Here is a 20,691-nt window from a genome sequence, read left to right as displayed (position 1 = left end):
ACGGAGCAGGTCTGGGTACCAAGCTCGCCTGGGCCAGTCTGGAGCAATGATTATGATCCGACGGCCCTCCATTCTGATCTTGCGCAGGACCCTGGGCAAGAGAGCTAGAGGGGGAAACACGTAGGCCAGACGGAACTGGGACCAATCTTGAACCAGCGCGTCCGCTGCCAAGGCCTGAGGATCGTGGGAGCGAGCCACGTAAACCGGGACCTTGTTGTTGTGCCGGGATGCCATTAGATCCACTTCCGGAGTGCCCCACTTGCGGCAGATTGACCGGAACACTGCCGGATGCAGGGCCCACTCGCCGCTGTCCACGGTTTGACGGCTGAGATAATCTGCCTCCCAGTTTTCTACGCCTGGGATGTGGACTGCGGATATGGTGGACCTGGAGTCCTCCGTCCACTGAAGGATGCGTTGAACCTCCAACATCGCCAGGCGGCTGCGAGTCCCGCCCTGGTGATTGATGTAGGCAACTGCTGTCGCGTTGTCCGACTGGACTCGAATGTGCTTGCCCGCCAACAAGTGGTGAAAGGCTACGAGAGCTAGGAGTACAGCCCTGATTTCCAGCACATTGATCGAGAGGGCCGATTCGGACGGAGTCCAAGTGCCCTGTGCTCGGTGGTGGATAAATACTGCTCCCCAGCCGGAGAGACTGGCGTCCGTGGTGAGGATCACCCAGGACGGGGTCAGGAAGGAGCGTCCCTGAGACAGAGAGAGGGGCCGAAGCCACCACTGAAGAGAGCTCCTGGTCTGTGGTGACAGAGCCACTAGCCTGTGCAAAGAAGAGGTCCGCTTGTCCCAAAAGCGGAGAATGTCCAGCTGCAGAGGACGCAGATGGAACTGGGCAAAGGGAACCGCTTCCATTGACGCCACCATCTGACCCAGCACCTGCATGAGGTGCCTGATGGAATGACGGCGGGGCTTAAACAGAGAACGCACCGCCAGAAGAAGGGACTGCTGTTTGACTAAGGGCAGCTTCACAAGTGCCGGCAGAGTCTCGAATTGCATCCCTAGGTATGTAAGTTTCTGGGTCGGGGTCAGAGTGGACTTGGGCAGATTGACAAGCCACCCGAAATGAACAAGCGTGGCGAGAGTGAGCGAGACACTCCGCTGACAGTCTGCACTGGATGAAGCCTTGACTAGAAGGTCGTCCAGGTAAGGGATCACTGCCAACCCCTGGGAGGTGCAGAACCGCAACCACTGCTGCCATGACCTTGGTGAATACACGAGGGGCCTTGGCTAACCCGAAGGGGAGAGCCACGAATTGGAAATGTTCCTCTCCGATTGCAAAACGTAGCCAACGCTGGTGTGAAACTGCAATTGGCACATGCAGATAGGCATCTCTGATGTCGATGGATGCTAGAAAATCTCCCTGGGTCATTGAAGCAATGACCGATCGCAGAGATTCCATGCGAAAGTGCCGCACCTGAACATGCTTGTTGAGAAGCTTGAGATCCAGGATGGGCCGGAAGGAACCGTCCTTCTTGGGGACTAGGAAGAGGTTTGAGTAGAAACCTCTGAACCGTTCCCGGGCGGGCACCGGAACAATTACTCCGTTGGCCTGCAAGGATGCCACGGCCTGTGAGAAGGCGGCGGCTTTGGAGCAGGGGGGAGTGGACAGAAAAAATCTGTTTGGCGGGCTGGAAGAAAATTCTATCCTGTAGCCGTGGGAGATGATATCCCGCACCCACTGATCGGAGACGTGTTGAAACCACACGTCGCCAAAGTGGGAGAGCCTGCCACCGACCAAGGACGTTGCTGGCGCAGCCAGATAGTCAAGAGGAGGCTGCCTTAGTGGCAGCGGCTCCTCCGTTCTTCTGAGGACGCGGCTTCGCGCGCCAGCTGGGTTTTCGATCCTTGGCTGAGTTAGTGGACGAAGCTGAGGTCTTAGAGGATGACCAGTTAGAGGAACGAAAGGAACGAAACCTCGACTGGTTCCTGCCCTGGACAGGTTTCCTGGTTTTAGTTTGTGGCAAGGAAGTACTCTTCCCGCCAGTAGCTTCCTTAATAATTTCATCCAGTTGTTCACCGAACAGCCGGGACCCAGCAAAGGGGAGCCCAGCAAGGTACTTCTTGGAAGAAGCGTCTGCTTTCCATTCTCGAAGCCACAAGATCCTGCGGATCGCGAGTGAATTAGCGGAAGCCACCGCCGTGCGGTGAGAAGCCTCCAGAATGGCAGACATGGCATAGGATGAAAAAGCCGAAGCCTGGGAAGTTAAGGCAACCATTTCGGGTATAGCGTCCCTGGCGAGGGAATGTATCTCCGCCAGAGAAGCAGAGACTGCTTTAAGAGCCCACACTGCTGCAAAGGACGGGGAGAACGAGGCCCCTGCCGCCTCATATACAGATTTGGCCAGAAGGTCAACCTGGCGGTCAGTGGGATCCTTAAGTGAGGTGCCATCGGCCACAGATACAACTGTCCGGGCTAAGATTCTAGACACCGGAGGATCCACCTTTGGTGACTGAGCCTACTCCTTGACCACTTCTGGTGGAAAGGGAAAACGGTCATCAGAACTACGCTTTGGGAAGAGTTTGTCAGGACAGGCCCTGGGCTTGGTCACAGTGGCCTGAAAACTGGAGTGGTTAAAAAAACATACTCCTTGCTCTCTTAGGTGAGGTAAACTGGTGTTTTTCTACCAGAGAGGCTTGTTCCTCTGACACTGGTGGATTGAGGTTCAGTACGGAGTTAATGGACGAAATCAAGTCACTAACATCCGCATCACCCTCGGATAGATCAATGGGGTACATAGAGGTAGCGTCCGAGCCCACAGTAAAGGCATCCTCCTCGCCCTGCAATTCAGCTCGTGAATCAGAGCCGTGGGACAAGGAGGGAGAAGAGTCCCTGCGTCTCCGTTTAGGAGGACGGGGTTCGGGAACAGATAAAAAATCCTCTGTGAGCTCTGCAGAGCGAGTCGGAACAGCAGAGGCGCCCTGAGAAGGGGGCTGATGCATGGTCAGCAGAGTCCGGGACAACTGTCCCATGGAGTCGGCAAAGGACTGTGAGATAGCCTTAGAAAACGATGCTACCCAAGCCGGGGGTTCAGCCACCGGGGCTGCAGCAGCCGGAGAGACCCCTGGGGAGGCTCCAGGCTGAGGCACCACCATGTTAGAGCAGGCATCACAATGTGGATATGTGCTCGGTTCAGGCAGTATGAGCTTACATGCAGTGCATATAGAGTAAAGCCTTGCAGCCTTGCTCCTAGTGAGAGACATGCTGCTGAGGTGGAGGCTCTGCAGTAAAGAACACACTCCTTCAGAATGACCCCCAGAGAGTGTATAATAAAGTCCACAACCAGAGGTTGTGGCTTACCAGACCGCTTTTTGTGTGCCCTCCGGATTCCACAGCTCGGACCCCCAGACAGATGCAGAAACTGCAGCAGCCAGCGCCGATTAGTGTGTGAACGCTGATAAAATGGCGCCGGAGTGAGGAGGGGGGGCGGGGTTTAGTCCAGGAGCGGGAACTGGAGGGCCAAGGAGAAATACAGGGGAGGGAAACATCTCCTCAGAGAGGAGTGTCCTCCCCTCTGCTGAACGGCCGGTGGGCGGCGCCGCACTGTTCCCCTGCATGACTGACATGCGGGGGCACTGAAAACGAAACTAGGCCGCATCTGAAGCCGGGGCCTAGATTTTTCCATGCGGCCGACGAGCAGGCACCCTCGGCGCGGTTCTCAGGAAAAAAACAGAGAACCGGCCGGAAAGCACAGCAAAGTGAACAAAACACACTCTCCCCACAATAAATGTACAAGGGACCCCTGAATAACGTCTCAATACATAGCTTATGAGACGCAGGGCCAGGTCCCTGGGGGGGTGAGCGCTCCGTCCGGCAGGAACCTGAAAGGGCTGCGGATGGAGACCGGTCTCCTGCAAAGCAGTGAGAACCGTGATGGCTCCCACTTCAAGCCAGAGCCTCAGGGGATGGTGAAGGAGCGCGGCATGTGAAGGCTCCAGCCTTGTAAAGAAGGGAATTTTGTTACTTACCGTAAATTCCTTTTCTTCTAGCTCTTATTGGGAGACCCAGACGATTGGGGTATAGCTACTGCCCTCTGGAGGCCACACAAAGCACTACATTAAAAGTGCAAGGCCCCTCCCCCTCTGGCTATACCCCCCCGTGGTATCACGGGTTCTCCAGTTTTAGTGCCAAAGCAAGAAGGAGGAAGCCAATAACTGGTTTAAACAAATTAACTCCGAATAACATCGGAGAACTGAAAAACCGTTCAACATGAACAACATGTGTACCCGCAAACAACAAAAAAACATCCCGAAGGACAACAGGGCGGGTGCTGGGTCTCCCAATAAGAGCTAGAAGAAAAGGAATTTACGGTAAGTAACAAAATTCCCTTCTTCTTCAGCGCTCTATTGGGAGACCCAGACGATTGGGACGTCCAAAAGCTGTCCCTGGGTGGGTAAATAAATACCTCATGTTAGAGCTGCAAAACAGCCCTCCCCTACGGGGGTGTCACTGCCGCCTGCAGGACTCTTCTACCTAAGCTGGCATCCGCCGAAGCATAGGTATGCACCTGATAATGCTTGGTGAAAGTGTGCAGACTGGACCAGGTAGCTGCCTGGCACACCTGTTGAGCCGAAGCCTGGTGACGTAATGCCCAGGACGCACCCACGGCTCTGGTGGAGTGGGCTTTTAGCCCTGAAGGAACCGGAAGCCCCGCAGAACGGTAGGCCTCTAGAATTGGTCCTTTGATCCATCGAGCCAGGGTGGCTTTAGAAGCCTGCAACCCCTTGCGCGGACCAGCGACAAGGACGAAAAGTGCATCGGCACGGCGTATGGGCGCCGTGCGGGAAATGTAGATTCTGAGTGCTCTCACCAGATCTAGCAAACGTAAGGCCTTTTCATACCGGTGAACCGGATGAGGACAAAAGGAAGGCAAGGATATATCCTGATTAAGATGAAACGAGGATACGACCTTAGGGAGAAACTCCGGAATGGGGCGCAGCACAACCTTGTCCTGGTGGAACACCAGGAAGGGAGCCTTAGATGACAGAGCTGCCAGCTCAGACACTCGCCGAAGCGATGTGATTGCAACAAGAAACGCCACTTTCTGCGACAGCCGAGAAAAGGAAACTTCCTTCAGAGGCTCGAAGGGCGGCTTCTGGAGAGCAACTAGTACCCTGTTCAGATCCCATGGATCTAACGGTCGCTTGTACGGGGGCACAATATGACAGACCCCCTGCAGGAACGTGCGCACCTTAGGAAGACGTGCTAGACGCTTCTGAAAAAACACGGATAGTGCCGAAACTTGCCCTTTAAGGGAGCTGAGCGACAAGCCCTTTTCTAACCCCGATTGCAGGAAGGAAAGAAACTTGGGCAATGCAAATGGCCAGGGAGACACTCCCTGAGCAGAGCACCAGGACAAGAAAATCTTCCACGTTCTGTGGTAGATCTTAGCCGAATTCGACTTTCTAGCTTGTCTCATTGTGGCAATGACTCCCTGAGATAATCCAGCAGATGCTAGGATCCAGGACTCAATGGCCACACAGTCAGGTTCAGGGCCGCAGAATTCTGATGGAAAAACGGCCCTTGGGACAGTAAGTCTGGTCGGTCTGGCAGTGACCACGGTCGACCGATCGTGAGATGCCACAGATCCGGATACCACGACCTCCTCGGCCAGTCTGGAGCGACGAGTATGACGCGGCTGCACTCGGATCTGATCTTGCGTAGCACTCTGGGCAAGAGCGCCAGAGGTGGAAACACGTATGGGAGCTGAAACTGCGACCAATCTTGAACCAAGGCGTCTGCCGCCAGAGCTCTTTGATCGCGCGACCTCGCCATGAATGCCGGGACCTTGTTGTTGTGCCGGGACGCCATTAAGTCGACGTCCGGCACTCCCCAGCGGCGACAGATTTCCTGAAACACGTCCGGGTGAAGGGACCATTCCCCTGCGTCCATGCCCTGGCGACTGAGGAAGTCTGCTTCCCAGTTTTCTACGCCTGGGATGTGAACCGCGGATATGGTGGATGCTCTGTCCTCCACCCACATTAGAATGCGCCGGACTTCTTGGAATGCTTGCCGACTGCGCGTCCCTCCTTGGTGGTTGATGTATGCCACCGCTGTGGAGTTGTCCGATTGGATTCGGATCTGCTTTCCTTCCAGCCACTGTTGGAAGGCTAGTAGGGCAAGATACACTGCCCTGATTTCCAGAACATTGATCTGAAGGGTGGACTCCTGCGGAGTCCACGTCCCCTGAGCCCTGTGGTGGAGAAATACTGCTCCCCACCCTGACAGACTCGCATCTGTCGTGACTACTGCCCAGGATGGGGGCAGGAAGGATCTTCCCTGAGACAATGATGTGGGAAGGAGCCACCATTGTAGAGAGTCTTTGGCCGTCTGGGAAAGCGAGACTTTCCTGTCCAGGGACGTTGACTTCCCGTCCCATTGGCGGAGAATGTCCCATTGAAGTGGGCGCAGATGAAACTGCGCAAAGGGAACTGCTTCCATGGCTGCCACCATCTTCCCTAGGAAATGCATGAGGCGCCGCAAGGGATGCAACTGGCCCTGCAGGAGAGATTGCACCCCTGTCTGTAGTGACCGCTGCTTGTCCAGCGGAAGCTTCACTATCGCTGCTAGAGTATGAAACTCCATGCCAAGATACGTTAGTGACTGAGTCGGTGATAGGATCGACTTTGGAAAGTTGATGATCCATCCGAAAGACTGTAGAGTCTCCAGCGTAGCATTCAGGCTGAGTTGGCATGCCTCCTGAGAGGGAGCTTTGACCAATAAATCGTCTAGGTAAGGGATCACCGAGTGTCCCTGAGAGTGCAAGACTGCTACCACCGCCGCCATGACCTTGGTGAAGACCCGTGGGGCTGTCGCCAGACCAAATGGAAGAGCTACGAACTGAAAATGGTCGTCTCCTATCACAAAACGTAGAAAACGTTGATGTTCTGTAGCAATTGGCACGTGGAGATAAGCATCTCTGATGTCTATTGAGGCAAGGAAGTCTCCTCTGGACATTGAGGCAATGACAGAGCGGAGGGTTTCCATCCGGAACCTCCTGGCGTGCACATGCTTGTTGAGCCGTTTTAGGTCCAGAACAGGACGGAACGAGCCGTCCTTTTTTGGAACCACAAAGAGATTGGAGTAAAACCCTTGCCCTTGTTCCTGATGAGGGACTGGGATAACCACTCCTTCCGCTTTTAGGGAATCCACCGCCTGCAGCAGAGCATCTGCTCGGTCTGGCCGTGGGGAGGTTCTGAAGAACCGAGCTGGAGGACGAGAATTGAACTCGATTCTGTACCCGCGAGACAAAATGTCCGTCACCCACCGGTCTTTGACCTGTGACATCCAAATGCCGGAAAAGCGGGAGAGCCTGCCCCCGACCGGCGATGCGGAGGGGGGGGGCTGGAAGTCATGAGGTAGCCGCTTTGGAAGCGGTACCTCCATTTGCTTTCTTGGGGCGTGTGTGAGTCCGCCACGAATCTGAGTTTCTTTGCGTCCTCTGAGTCCCTTTGGACGAGGTAAATGGTGTCTTGCCCGAACCTCGAAAGGACTGAAACCTCTGCTGCCACTTTTTCTGCTGAGGTTTGGGTGTTCTGGGTTGTGGTAAAGAGGAGTCTTTACCCTTGGACTGCTTAATGATGTCAGCCAATGGCTCGCCAAACAGTCTCTCTCTAGACAAAGGCAAACTGGTTAAACATTTTTTGGAACCAGCATCCGCTTTCCAGTCCTTTAACCACAAGGCTCTGCGCAAAACTACCGAATTGGCGGACGCCATTGAGGTGCGACTGGTAGATTCTAGGACCGCATTGATAGCGTAAGACGCAAACGCCGACATCTGCGTGGTAAGGTGCGCCACTTGCGGCACTGCTGGATGCATGATAGCATCCACTTTTGCTAAGCCAGCTGAAATAGCCTGGAGTGCCCAGACGGCTGCGAATGCCGGAGCAAACGACGCGCCTATAGCTTCATAGACAGATTTTAACCAAAGGTCCATCTGTCTGTCATTGGCATCTTTAAGTGAAGCGCCATCCTCCACTGCAACTATGGATCTAGCTGCAAGTTTGGAAATCGGGGGGTCCACCTTTGGACACTGTGTCCAGCGCTTGACCACCTCAGGGGGGAAAGGGAAACGCGTATCTTTAGATCGTTTAGAGAAACGCCTTTCCGGGTGAGCGTCGTGCTTCTGGATTGATTCTCTGAAGTCAGAGTGATCTAACAAAGCACTCAATTTACGCTTGGGATAAAGGAAACGAAACTTTTCCTGCTCCGCAGCCGCCTCTTCTGCTGAAGGGGCTGGGGGAGAAATATCCAACAGCCTATTGATGGCTGAGATAAGGTCGTCTACCATGGCATCCCCATCCGGGGTATCCAGGTTGAGAGGGGTTCCAGGAGTGGATTCCTGATCACTCTCATCAGACACATCACAGGGAGACTGATTGCGCTGAGACCCTGAGCAGTGTGAAGACGTCGAGGGTCTTTCCCAGCGAGCTCGCTTAGGGTGGCTGGGGCCATCATCTGAGTCATAATCCTCGGCCTGTGAAGCCGGGGACCCCCCTATGGGCTGGATACATTCCAAGTAAGGGGGACCTGAGGACAGAGGCCTCGCCGTGCCCAGAGACTGAGCCCCATGCATAGATTGCAAGGTCTCAAGGATTTTTGCCATAGATACAGACATATTATCTGCAAAAACTGCAAAGTCCGTCCCTGTCACCGGGGCAGAACTTACAAGCGTCTCAGCCTGGGTCGCTACCTCTCCTGACTCCGGCTGGCGAAGCAGCACCGGGTCGGAGCATTGCACACAATGGGGGTCATCAGAGCCTGCTGGTAGATTAGCCCCACATGCAGCACACGCAGTATACACAGCCCTTTTTGCCTTGGCCGCCTTGCGTTTTGAGGATGACATGTTGCTGCTTCCACAGAGCGATCTGGGATATGCAGCCAGAAGCGCACCTCACAGTGCAAGAAATACAATATCTATATAACTGTATCCAGTACACTGATACACAGTGAGGCACTAGAGGGACCAGCACAGAAAAAACGCTTACCGCCCGCTTAAAAAGCGGGTGTGTGGTCGCCAGATAGCCCCTAGTCCAGGTCTCCCAGAGCCTTGCGTCCTTCCTCCAGCCAGGCATGCATGTAATGGCTGCCGGCGTCTCGAGAGAGGAAGGGGGGCGGGCCCTGGGCGTTCCTGGCCAAGAGCGGGAAGCCTGCTTCCCTCTGTGCATAGTGTGAGGGCTGGAGCATGTAAATCAGGCTCCAGCCCTCGTCGCTGCTTGCGAACAGCGTCTCTCCCCTACCCTGAATGACAGGGTGGGGGCGGGAACGAAACGGAGCTGCCGGCGTCCTAGGCCCAAAAAGCCGGGGACTAAAGTTATAACCGCCGCCGCCGTAAAAGCGCGGACGGCGGATCCCCGGCGCACCACAAGTCACAGCAGCGCCGCCCGGTCCAGAGGGGGTCGGCGCTGCGTTCCCATACACAAAACATCCCCCAGTAATCTGTAGGGACACTAACTCCAACATTGCGGTCCCCGGCGCACTACAACACCCAGCCAGCCCGGAGTGTGTCTGTGCCTGCCGGGGACACAGAGTACCTGTAAGATGCAGGGCCCTGTCCCTGATCGTACTCCTGCTCCGAATCCATCAGGTTCTAATGGGTCTGTGGATGGAGCCCGGCATCAGAGCTGAGAGGCCGGCAGGATCCCACTTCCACAGAGCCCTACCAGGGGATGTGGAAGGAAAACAGCATGTCAGGCTCCAGCCCTGTACCAGCAATAGGTACCTCAACCTTACAACACCATCCAGGGGTGAGAAGGGAGCATGCTGGGGACACTATATGTGTCCTCTTTTCTTCCATCCGAAACCGTCAGCAGCTACTGCTGACTAAAATCTGTGGAGCTATGCATGGAATGTCTGACCTCCTTCGCACACAAAGCTAAAACTGGAGAACCCGTGATACCACGGGGGGGTATAGCCAGAGGGGGAGGGGCCTTGCACTTTTAATGTAGTGCTTTGTGTGGCCTCCAGAGGGCAGTAGCTATACCCCAATCGTCTGGGTCTCCCAATAGAGCGCTGAAGAAATCAACCTTAACAGCACCGCCGACACAGTGGGGTGAGAAGGGACATGCCGGGAGTCCAGATTGGACCCGCTTTTCTTCCAAATCTTTGAAATCAAAAATCAAAATTCAGATGAGAATGCATGTGTGTGTGACCTCCTGAACACAAAGCATTGAACTGGTTGGATTTGTCATCCAGGGGGTGTATATGCTCGGAGGGAGGAGCTACACTTTTAGTGTAGTACTTTGTGTGTCCTCCGGAGGCAGAAGCTATACACCATGGTCTGGGTCTCCCATAAGGAACGATGAAGAAAAGCGGGATATGGTAATACGCATCTTTCAGATCTAAAGTGGACATAAAAAAATCCCGGACCGACAAGGGGCGTGGTGGACCTGACCGACTCCATTTTGAAACGGCGGTAGAGGACGTGGCGATTCAAGGGTTTGAGGTTGATTATTAACCGATGGGTGCCGTTGGGTTTTGTTACCATGAAGAGACAGGAGTAATGGCCGAACCCTGCCTCTGACTCTGGTACCGCCGATACTACCCCTATTCTCTGGAGGTTGTGAATACATCCCATGAGAGTGACATGACTTTTACGGGAGGGAGAGGAAGTGACCAGAGTACAGTGAGGAGGATAAGTGGCGAACTCCACCTTGAGACCCTCTCTGATGGTGTTTAATACCCACGGGTTTGATGATACCTCCTGCCACTGACTGAGGAATGCGGATAGCCGACCTCCAATCCTGATGGCGTCATTGTCTGTCTTGCTGCTGTCTCCGATCTTCAGACCCATGGAACTGAAAGATGTTCCTACCTCTTCCCCCTTTCTGGTAACTCCAACGACCCGTCTTACCCTTTCCTCTGTAATGAATGGGTAGACGGAGTCTGGGGGGGACGAAAAGTCTCTTATGTGGTCTGTCTTCTGGCAACAATTTCGTCTTGTCTGTAGCCTTCTCTAGAATATCTTCTAGGGCTGGACCGAAAACATGGTTCCCTTAGAAAGGGAGAGAACAGAGCTTCACTTTGGAGGCCGCATCACCGCTCCAGAGCTTAAGCCAGAGGGCTCTTCTAACCGCATTAGAAAGAATCCCACTTCGTGCTGCTACACAGACAGACTCCGCCGCAGCATCAGCGTGAAAACCCGTTGCCTTTTGGAGGAGTGGCAAAGAAGCCAAGATATCTTCCTTGGGGGTGTCTTAGGGGAGATGTTCCTCTAGCTACCCTAGCCATCTGAACAAGGAGCGGGCCACATAGGTGGAGGCTACCCCTGTCTTATGTAGAACCGCTGATTTCTCTCAGAATTTCCGAAGGAGGCTATCCATCTTACGGTCCATGGGATCTTTGAGTTGAGACGAATCTTCAAATGGGAGAGTGGTCTTCCTTGCTACTCTGGCGACTTGAATATCCACCTTAGGTATGTCCCAGCAACAAACGGAATCTTCTTCTAGCGGGAATCTATTTTTCAACTCACAAGAAATGGTAAGCCGTTTCTCAGGATTTCCCCATTCTTGTAAAACCTGCTCTCTGATAAGTTTGTGGACCGGAAATCCCAACTTCTTACGGGTCCTAAGGCCCCTGAACATTTCGTCTTGTATCGATCTAGATGATTTCTCCTTCTCTACCCCCATGATTTCCCTTACTGCACCCAAAAGTTCATCCATATCTTCTATTGAGAAAAAATATCTGGCTTCAACGGCATCTGAAGATAAGCCCTCATCTTCGTCAAACATCTCTTCCAGGGCCGAGGAGGGACCCTCCAAAGAATCTGATTCTGAGACCACAGAGTAGCTTTTTCTTTTTTTAGGAGCAGAAGGCGCAGAGGGTGCAGGAGGAGAAGGAGGGGGGGGTTGAGAAAGGGACGCCAAGGAGGACTGAATTTCCTGACGGACCATATTTTTAAGTTCATCCATAAGAGAGGGTTGTTCCTCTCTTACAACTTGATCAGTACAAGGCTGACAAATCTTCTTGGAGTGTTCAGCCGGAAGCTTTTTATTGCATATCATGCATCTTTTGATGGATGGCTTCTCCTTCTTGGGGTAGGAGTCTTGTCTCTCTAAGGGGGAGAGAAGAGGCCAGTAAATACAGGCACCCAGAAGTAAAGTCTGCTATATAGGAGAGCCTACCACTCCGACCTAACCCCCTAGGAACTGATACTCACAGAATCGGGGGCTGAGCTGGGCTCCACAGATGTAGAGCTTGTAGAACGTTCTCTCTCCATTCTAACGTGATGCACACAGTGCTCTTACCTGGGTCCGTTACGCGGTCCGAGATATACCAGCAGTGGTTGATTCCTCTTCCTCTGTCGGTCAGGGGGGCGCAGGCATCCACACAGGAGCGAGTCCCGTAGGCCACAGGCAGCGACAGCGTGTGCGTTCCACAGTGGAATGCATGAACCAGGAAGCAACGTCAGCAAAGGACGCCGTCACTTCCGCGCACCATCGCTACCGCTTGTGGGAGAGGAGTCGCCGTGGAGCTGCCAGAGGCCCATGGAAAGTCGGTCTGCCCCGATTTACCTCGCAGAGGCGCAGGAGGGGCAGACAGGTCCAGAGTCCGCAGGAGACGGGAGCAGCGCTGAAGGAGGAAGACATGTGGTCCCGACCTCAGCTGCCCGGTGCGTAAACTAATGCAGTCCTCTCCTCACCGGCCACGAGAGCATAGCAGTAACCTCTCATGTCCCATAGGGACAGGAAACACCACTGGAGATGGGATGTGCGGAAGGGTTATTTAATCTTTGTGTTTCCTGTCCCTAATAGGGTGGAGAGTTAACCTCCTGTGTACTATCGTGGGGGGTGACTAGAGAAAACTATAATAGCAGATAGTGTAGTTAGGGAAAGGTAGGAAATATTTAAAACAAGCATATTAGAATATATTTTAGATTACGGCACTAAATGCATAAGGATTTACAATGAAATTCAATTTTACTTAGGACCATTACTTTAAACCAACTATTGCTAGACACTCATTAATGCTTTTGGATTACATTAGGAAAACATTGTTTGCACTGCTCTTATTCTCGAGCAGTGAACATGTTGGATTGGCTGAGTCTTTATGCACTGGAAAGCATTTTATGTGCTACTTAGATAATATTGATTCTGATCACACTTTAAACTCTTATTGCCCGGTTATCATTGACGGTTTTCTTCCTCTATTGTCTACAGCACTATAACAACAATAAGTGCGATCAGTTAATTTAAGTATAAATAAAAGCTCATTTCTCATGAGATGCACACGTATGCGGGATCCCTCTTTTTTACTTCTCTTCAAAACACATCCAAGAATTTTGCTTTGGGCAAGAAAATGAAGAAATACTTTGATATTTATGAGCATCGATGACAAATGCTTGCGTGGTGATTACTTTAAAATAAAACCTTGTTTTATGGGAAATATGTCAGGAAAGCACAAGGCAGAGTATAAAATTAAAAAAGAAGCTAACATTGCTGCAGTCTCTGAATCCTTTGTTAGCCTCTGCTAATTACATACTGCTGACAATAGGTTGTGATACAGATGTCGGGTTGGTTCACCTATATGCGCAATATGACTTTTTTTTTTAAGCTTTTAGAATTCATTTTGTAGCAAAAAATATTGTATTGTAATCATTGGCAAAACTGAAAGAAAGCAGTGCCTTGCTTAAAGTGGGTGCTAATCCCTTGACCCCTCTGTGTCATACGTTGTAGTTGCAAAAAACAGCAGCACTCCATACTGCAGACCATAAATGTGACCATAACTATAAAAATCTGACATTTTGGTAATTTGGTGGTCTGAAGCATTTCAGGTCTGTGTTCTCAATGCCATGGAGCAAAGATATCCTCAAAGAGCTGAAAAGCAGTTGTTTCTGCCCATCCATCTGTGAAGGGTTAAGGTCACTTCCACACTGGCATACACAGACAGAAGAGGGCCTCTGTGACAGAACAGTATATGGGCCCTTTGAAGTCCAATAGTTCATCATCATCATCATGCACAATTCCACCTGTTTGGAGGTAGTAGTGGCCCCCTTAACTTGTCTACCCTCACGCTTTCAAACAATTTCACCATATATCACTCATACTACAGTAAGAGATTGTTCTAAAGTGGAAAACTTTCTAGACAGCTGACAGTCTTCCAAGTAGTGGAAGTACCAGCAATTTCATTTCAGAAGAAATGGCAAAAAAAAAAAAAAAACACAAGCGCTACTGCTCAGTCTAAAGGGGGCTTTACACGCAGCGATATTGCTGGTGAAAGCACCTGCCCCCGTCGATTGTGCATCACGGGCAAATCGCTGCCCGTGGCGCACAACATCGCTCGGACCAGTCACATAGACTTACCTGCCTAGCGACGTCGCTGTTGCCGGCGAACCGCCTCTTTTCTAAGGGGGCGGTTCGTTCGGCGTCACTAAGCAGCCACCCAATAGGGGCGGAGATGAGTGGCATGTAACATCCCGCCCACTTCCTTCCTTCCGCATTGCCGGCGGCCGCAGGTAAGCTGTTCGTCGTTCCCGGGGTGTCACACGTAGCGATGTGTGCTGTCTCGGGAACGACAACCCACCTGCGAGCTCAACAATCAACGATTTTTTTTAAAAGGAACGACGTAGCAACCATTGACGATAAGGTGAGTATTTTCCATTGTTAACAGTCGCTCCTTCCCGTCACACGCAAAAGACGTCGCCAACGATGCCGGATGTGCGTCACGGAATCCGTGACCCCGACGATAGATCATTAGATATGTCATTGCGTGTAATGGGGCCTTAAGGCCCCTTTCAGACGTCAATGTTTCAGGTACATGCGACGTTTTAACATGGATGTCACACATACCCATTTATTCTCTTGAGTTACTCACACGGCCGTGTTTTGACACTGACCGCGTGACCCCTCGTGGCCCCGCACGCACACACGGAAACATGTCAGTTTTTTCTCTGGCATCACGGGTGTCACACGGATCTCATACTGATGTGATCAGTGTGACAAGTACTGGAGAAAACTGGGGTCTTCTAAATAAAAAGATTTTCTATAGTCACCTGAATCCAGCGCGGTTTTCTTCGGCTCTGCTGCCTCCTGCTTCTGACCCCGCTCATTATATTCATTGATTATTCACTGCACTGAGGACCTGAAAGCCGGGGTATCGCGGGGACAGCATCGGGGACAGCAATGCCAGTGACCGGTGAGTATTTAGCAAGCAGTGTGTGCAGTGACGTCCAGGAGGTCATTGGAGTTCCCAATGAACTTTGATGACATCCTGATGACAACCCCGCTACAGCAGGTGTCACCACGGTGAGTTCACGGGTTCATCAGAGTTCATTGGGAACTCAAATGACCTCCTGGACGTCACTGCACACACACACTGCTTGCTGAATACTCACTTGTCCCCAATGCTGTCCCTGGCGCTGACCCCGCGATTCTGTCCTTGGCGGTACTCTACACGGACACATGGTCCGTACTGAAACAAACCCATTGAATTTAATGAGTCTACAGTATGTGTGTCTAGTACGTGTGAAAACGGATGTCACACGTACCGAAGACACAGACGTGTCAAGGAAGCCTCAAGCTGTGAACATTTCTGTAACATTCCTAGTGTCCATAACAGAGATGGATATATATATGCTCTCCTGTGTTTGGCTATACTACTGGCTCTGTTGCTTCTGGTGTGTCCTGATCTGGTTGCCTTGAAAAAACTGTAGGAGGGGAAAAAAGCGCAATAGGGTCTTACCCGGTATTAGGGTAGACAGACAAGACAAAAAAACACTCACCTGATAAGGTTGTGCCAGTCACAACCCCTTATGATAGCCTGTGAGTGCCTGGTGGTTTAGCTGCAGCCCCGGGAAGGATATTTGTAATATACAGGTAGAAGAGAAGACCGGGTTTATGCCGCGCTAGAAACCACTGATGCGTGTAGATTAAAAGATTTCCTATTATTTTACAGTTCTACGCGTTTCAGGGACATCCGTCTCCTTCCTCAGGAAAATAAATAAACAGGATTTCTTTCCTGAGGAAGGAGACTGATGTCTCTAAAACGCGTAGAACTGTAAAATAAAAGGAAATCTTTTAATCTACACGCATCAGTGGTTTCTAGCGCGGCATAAACCCGGTCTTCTCTTCTACCTGTATATAACAACTGATCTGGTTGCAGTCTAGCATAAGCTGCTGTCCTAATCCTTGCCCCTGTGCCATCACCCTTGGTCCATGTGTATACCAGGACATGCTGGTTAGTGGATCAACCTTATCAGGTAAGTCCTAACAAATTGCAAATTTCAGTCCTTCGTGGTGAATAAATAAATTAAAAACAACAAGAGAAAATCAATAAGGAACATTATAAAGTTTTAATAGCAGCATAAAAATGTACAATGTAGTAAAACCTACCATAGCAATGAAAGATATTACAGTGAATTGAGATCAAGTTGGAGTTAAAATATTTAAAAAAAATGCAGATCCATAACCTGTGCACTTAATTTTTTTTTAAAAAAACATGACGTATTAAAGGAAGAGGTGCAGCCTAAAGGTCATATTCCCAAAGTTGGGAAGCAAAGGAACACCAGAAAGACTGCTACGGCCAAGTAACAGAAATCATACCACATGTGTAGGCCTTCAGGTACAGTATGTGTAACAGAATAGTTGAGCAATAAGTGTTTACTAGTCTTTAGAGCCATTTCTTCAGCGCATTAAGAAAAAAAACTTTGTTGGTTGCCATTGAGATGAGACACAAAGACTTGTAAAGAGAAAAGTATAGAACGGGTTGGACTATCCCCTCCCTTACGGCAGCAGGTGACGTCTACAAAGCCAAGATGGCTCATGGATCATGAGGTAGCCATCAAGTCTTCACAATACGGGAGGATCCCTCCTGGTGGTATTGATCGAATCAAAGTCAATGACTATACTTTTCTGCTTGGGTACAAATTTCCTTAAAAAAAAAGAAAATATATAGGTTAGTTATGTGCTGAAACTCACTTTCCATCAGTAGAATAAGAAAAGAAAGAAGGAGGGGGGAGGAAAACATTGCTTAGCCCTCATGCTCTCTCCGGAGAAGCCAATTATAGTGCCCCATGCAGAGAGAATCCTTAGAAGGGATAGACTGAAACAAAAAGACACATGGGGTTGCTGAGGCTGTGTGTTTTTCAGCTAACAGAGATCATAAATTATCAGGAAAAGAAAACATTTCTAACAACTGAGCTCCAGGAGTTGGTTTCATTGCTAAAGTTTTTTCCTTTTGTGCAAAATGTACTGCCCCGTCCTTATTCTCTTTGTTGAAGTTAATTTAAAAACTTGTAGTATAGTCGTGTTACAGATAACGCTCGTAGCCTGTATCAGGGAGACACCTACAGTAGCACCATACAATAAGAGAATAGTCTGAATTTAGGGTTTGTATTTACAGATTTCCCTTCAAAATTACTAATGAATCAGCAAATCAGGCTATACACTTCAGATAGCTGGTGGCTGACTCCCATCTCCTCCCATATACCAGCATGCTGGACTGACACCCCTGTGGACCTCAGATAGGAGGTGGACACTGTGGCCAGCAGGACCTTCCACAAGGTGCAGCTAAAGTGTTTTACCATAGAGATAAGAAACATAATAATAAATTGCTATAACTACTCAGTATTGGCTAACAATGGACGTGCCGCCCTGTGCCGCCTGTAGATCCTAACTTTTCATGTGCTTTGATGTAAATATAAAAATTGTCTCTTCAGGGGAGGAATGAGACAAACTCTAGTGCTACTTATTGGAAGTAGCGATCCTAAAAGTCAAAAGTGGCTTTTAAAAAGCCTTTTCATATTACCTAGGATTTTTATTCCAGATCAGAACCTCGATTTGCAAACAGTGTATTCCGGGATGATTGTCTCTCGTCAGTGCAAAGTATGAGATATGATCTGGCTTTATGAGAAGCTATAGATGTGGACGGCTTTTATCCTCTTCCCCTCTGACTATACGGTTTGCTAAAATTAGTTTACCATCTTAAAAGCACAAAAGAACATCGTGGTCTTACGTGTATTTGATCCCAGTTAGGTCAAACATGTGCCTTGCAGCTTTCATTTCTGGTTTGTCATGATACTTGTCTGACATGTATATGACTTCTTTAATACCTAGAAAGATATACATATTTATAAGGTCAGAAATAAACAAGAGCATCAGAGCTTTTATCATTGAACGCTTCCCTTTCACAAGAGAGGTCCTTAAAGAGCACCTTTCACCAGTTTGAGCACACTAAACTGGCCATATCATGGAATAGTGGCTGCAGAGCTGAGTAACAGCTTTTGATTTCTATGCCCTAATGCAGAGGTATTATCTTATTTAGGCTATAATTTCTGTTAAGGCCAAAGGGGCGTTAGAATTTTTTTACTGGGGGTGAATCTCTAAGTTGACCAATCAGCGCAGGCAGTAACATACTGGGAGGAAAAACCCTCCATAATAGCTTAGCAGGTTTCTCAGTGACATAATGACAATCAACAGTGAGATCAGATTAAGGCTATGTTCACACAGGGCATCTTTTGTGCATCTTTGGTGCGTTTGAGGTCACAAAGATGCGCCAGCATGCATGCATGCATGCATTTCCTTCTCCCAGCAAAGTCTATGAGATTTTAATTTTTGCTGTCCACACTGGGCATCTTTTGTTGGCTGCGTTTTTCAAGATGCATGTCAATTCTTTTTACGTTTTTACCGCGTTTTTGAGCCCTCCAGTCAATAGATTTGACTTCGAAAACACAACGGGAAAAACGCGGCAAAAATGCATTGCGTTTTTTTGCTGCGGGACTTTTTTGGTGCATTTTAGATGCACTCAAGATGCACTGACTAAAGATGTCACGTGTGAACATAGCCTAACTGTGTCAGGAGGGGGAGCAGAGATTACCAACACCTTTCATTTGAAATCTCACAGCAGTCAGTGTGGGAGGAGGGACATAAAGCAGAGCTGACAGCAGTGAGAGGAGAGCTGTAAGGCTGGAGTCACACTTGTGAGAGACTCGCGCAAGTCTCACATCGCATCACCCGGCATGGCCACACACTCTCCTGACAGGAGCGGGTCAGCTGCATGTATGTCTATGCAGCTGAGATGCTCCTGTCAGGAGAGTTGTAGGCCATGTTGGGTGATGTGATGCAAGACTTGCACGAGTATCTCACAAGTGTGACTCCGGCCTAAGTGTTTTTAATGAGATAAAACTCAACTCAGAGGAACTGCCCTTGGCCCCATATTGCCGTGAGATGAAAACTGATCTCTGCTCTAATCTCAGCATTTATAATCCCTCTGTCCCTCTGCAGTGAGACCAGTGAGGAGATAAGACTGCATATCTCACACAGAGAGCAAAACTGGTCTAAGCTACTGGGGTGGTCAATCAACCATTTTAATTTGAACAACCCCTCCTATACTAGCAATGTCGGTGGCAAGCATTGAGTGACCCTTGCAGCAGATCAGCTACTGCTTATAGGCTGCTGCATTCTCACCTTCCTGCAAACAAATGTTGAACAAGAGGAAGCAGTGAGCGAGGCAGTCCAATAGAGGCACCAATAGTAGAGCTGACTCGACAAAATGTTACTCGAAAATGGGTATCACTGGAATAGCATAGGGTGGGTATTCCTTTAATTTTACAAAATAGAAAACAATTTGAACAGGGGTTGTCTAGGTTCTCAACAACCCCTTTAAAAAAAGTTTTGAATACCATTGGAGATTTTTTTTTTTAAATCAAGTTAATGTAAGTGCATGTATTCTGAGCTAAAAATCATTTCTACAAGAGAGTTTCATTAAAAATGTTGAACCACTTGGCCTTTACAGGTTATTTCCCTGCACATTGCTGGCTGCTGAATTAGATATCAGTCAATCATTATTTTCTCAAGGGGAGTATGTAACGTATCTTTTTCTGAGCTCCTCTTCGTTTTTTTATGACGCCAAACAGCATGTTGAGCTTAACATATATTAGATGAAAAGAACTTAGGAAAAAAAAAAGACAATTTACAAACTACTTATTAGAATTTTCAAATAAAAAAGATGCAAAAATGTGAATCACCCTCCTCTGCAAGATATGAAAATAAATTAAAAACAAAAATAAAATAAACACATTTGGTATCATGTCCAGAAACATCATATATAGCTAAGTATAAAACTAAATAACTCAACCAGTAAAAACTTTAAAGAGAAAAAAAAAAATCTAGAATTCCAGGTTTTTGATTGCCGTAAGAGCATAAAAATAAAAAATGCAATAAGAGGCAAAAGTGTAGTATCTATAAACGCCATAAAGTCACCCTACAAAACAGCCCTCACACAGCTCTATGGGCCAAAAATGTTACAGGTTTGGAAAATGGAGACTCAAGGAAAACCGTTTATGAATTTATTTTTTTAATGTGTTTTTTTCATACCAGTATAATAAATAAATACAATTATGGGCACATTTGGTATCGTCGTAATCGTACGGATCTGGAAGAATCATATTTTCAGATAATTTTTATTGAAGGATAAAATGTTGAAAAAAAAATAAAACATGGAACTGCATTTTTCCCCACACCGCTTTTCTTGCCCTGGAATTATTTTGTCAGCATTTTCCAGTACAACACATGAAACAAAAAAAAACAAAAAAAAAAAAACTTTGAGGGTAATCTGGAAGTGTATTAGTAAATGTTATACCATTTCAGTATACAAAGAATACATTTTATTCACATACAATCCCTATAAATCCTTATAAGCAACTCAAATTTCATGTAAATTTAGGATATCCCTGCCACTAGCAATTG

At 49.1% G+C, this 20,691-nt stretch overlaps 1 protein-coding gene across 3 annotated transcripts in view; it reads right to left on the bottom strand.

Moving 5' to 3' along the window:
• Positions 1-16,294: 16,294 nt before the first annotated feature.
• DCTD (dCMP deaminase) overlaps positions 16,295-20,691 on the bottom strand; it is a 43,336-nt gene continuing 38,939 nt past the window's right edge. For all 3 annotated transcript variants that reach the window (XM_075334767.1, XM_075334760.1, XM_075334776.1), the window contains exons 5-6: positions 17,960-18,056; positions 16,295-16,876 (exon numbers count right to left, since the gene is read on the bottom strand). In XM_075334767.1, coding sequence (XP_075190882.1) covers positions 16,795-16,876; positions 17,960-18,056 — 179 coding nt within the window. In that variant the 3' untranslated portion in view covers positions 16,295-16,794. The remainder of the gene's footprint in view (positions 16,877-17,959; positions 18,057-20,691) is intronic.

This window comes from Anomaloglossus baeobatrachus, chromosome 1 (genome assembly GCF_048569485.1).
Source record: "Anomaloglossus baeobatrachus isolate aAnoBae1 chromosome 1, aAnoBae1.hap1, whole genome shotgun sequence".
In the NCBI taxonomy this organism is placed as follows: domain Eukaryota; kingdom Metazoa; phylum Chordata; class Amphibia; order Anura; family Aromobatidae; genus Anomaloglossus; species Anomaloglossus baeobatrachus.
Note: the sequence above shows the minus strand (reverse complement) of the source record. Positions and strands in the feature narration are given on the sequence as shown.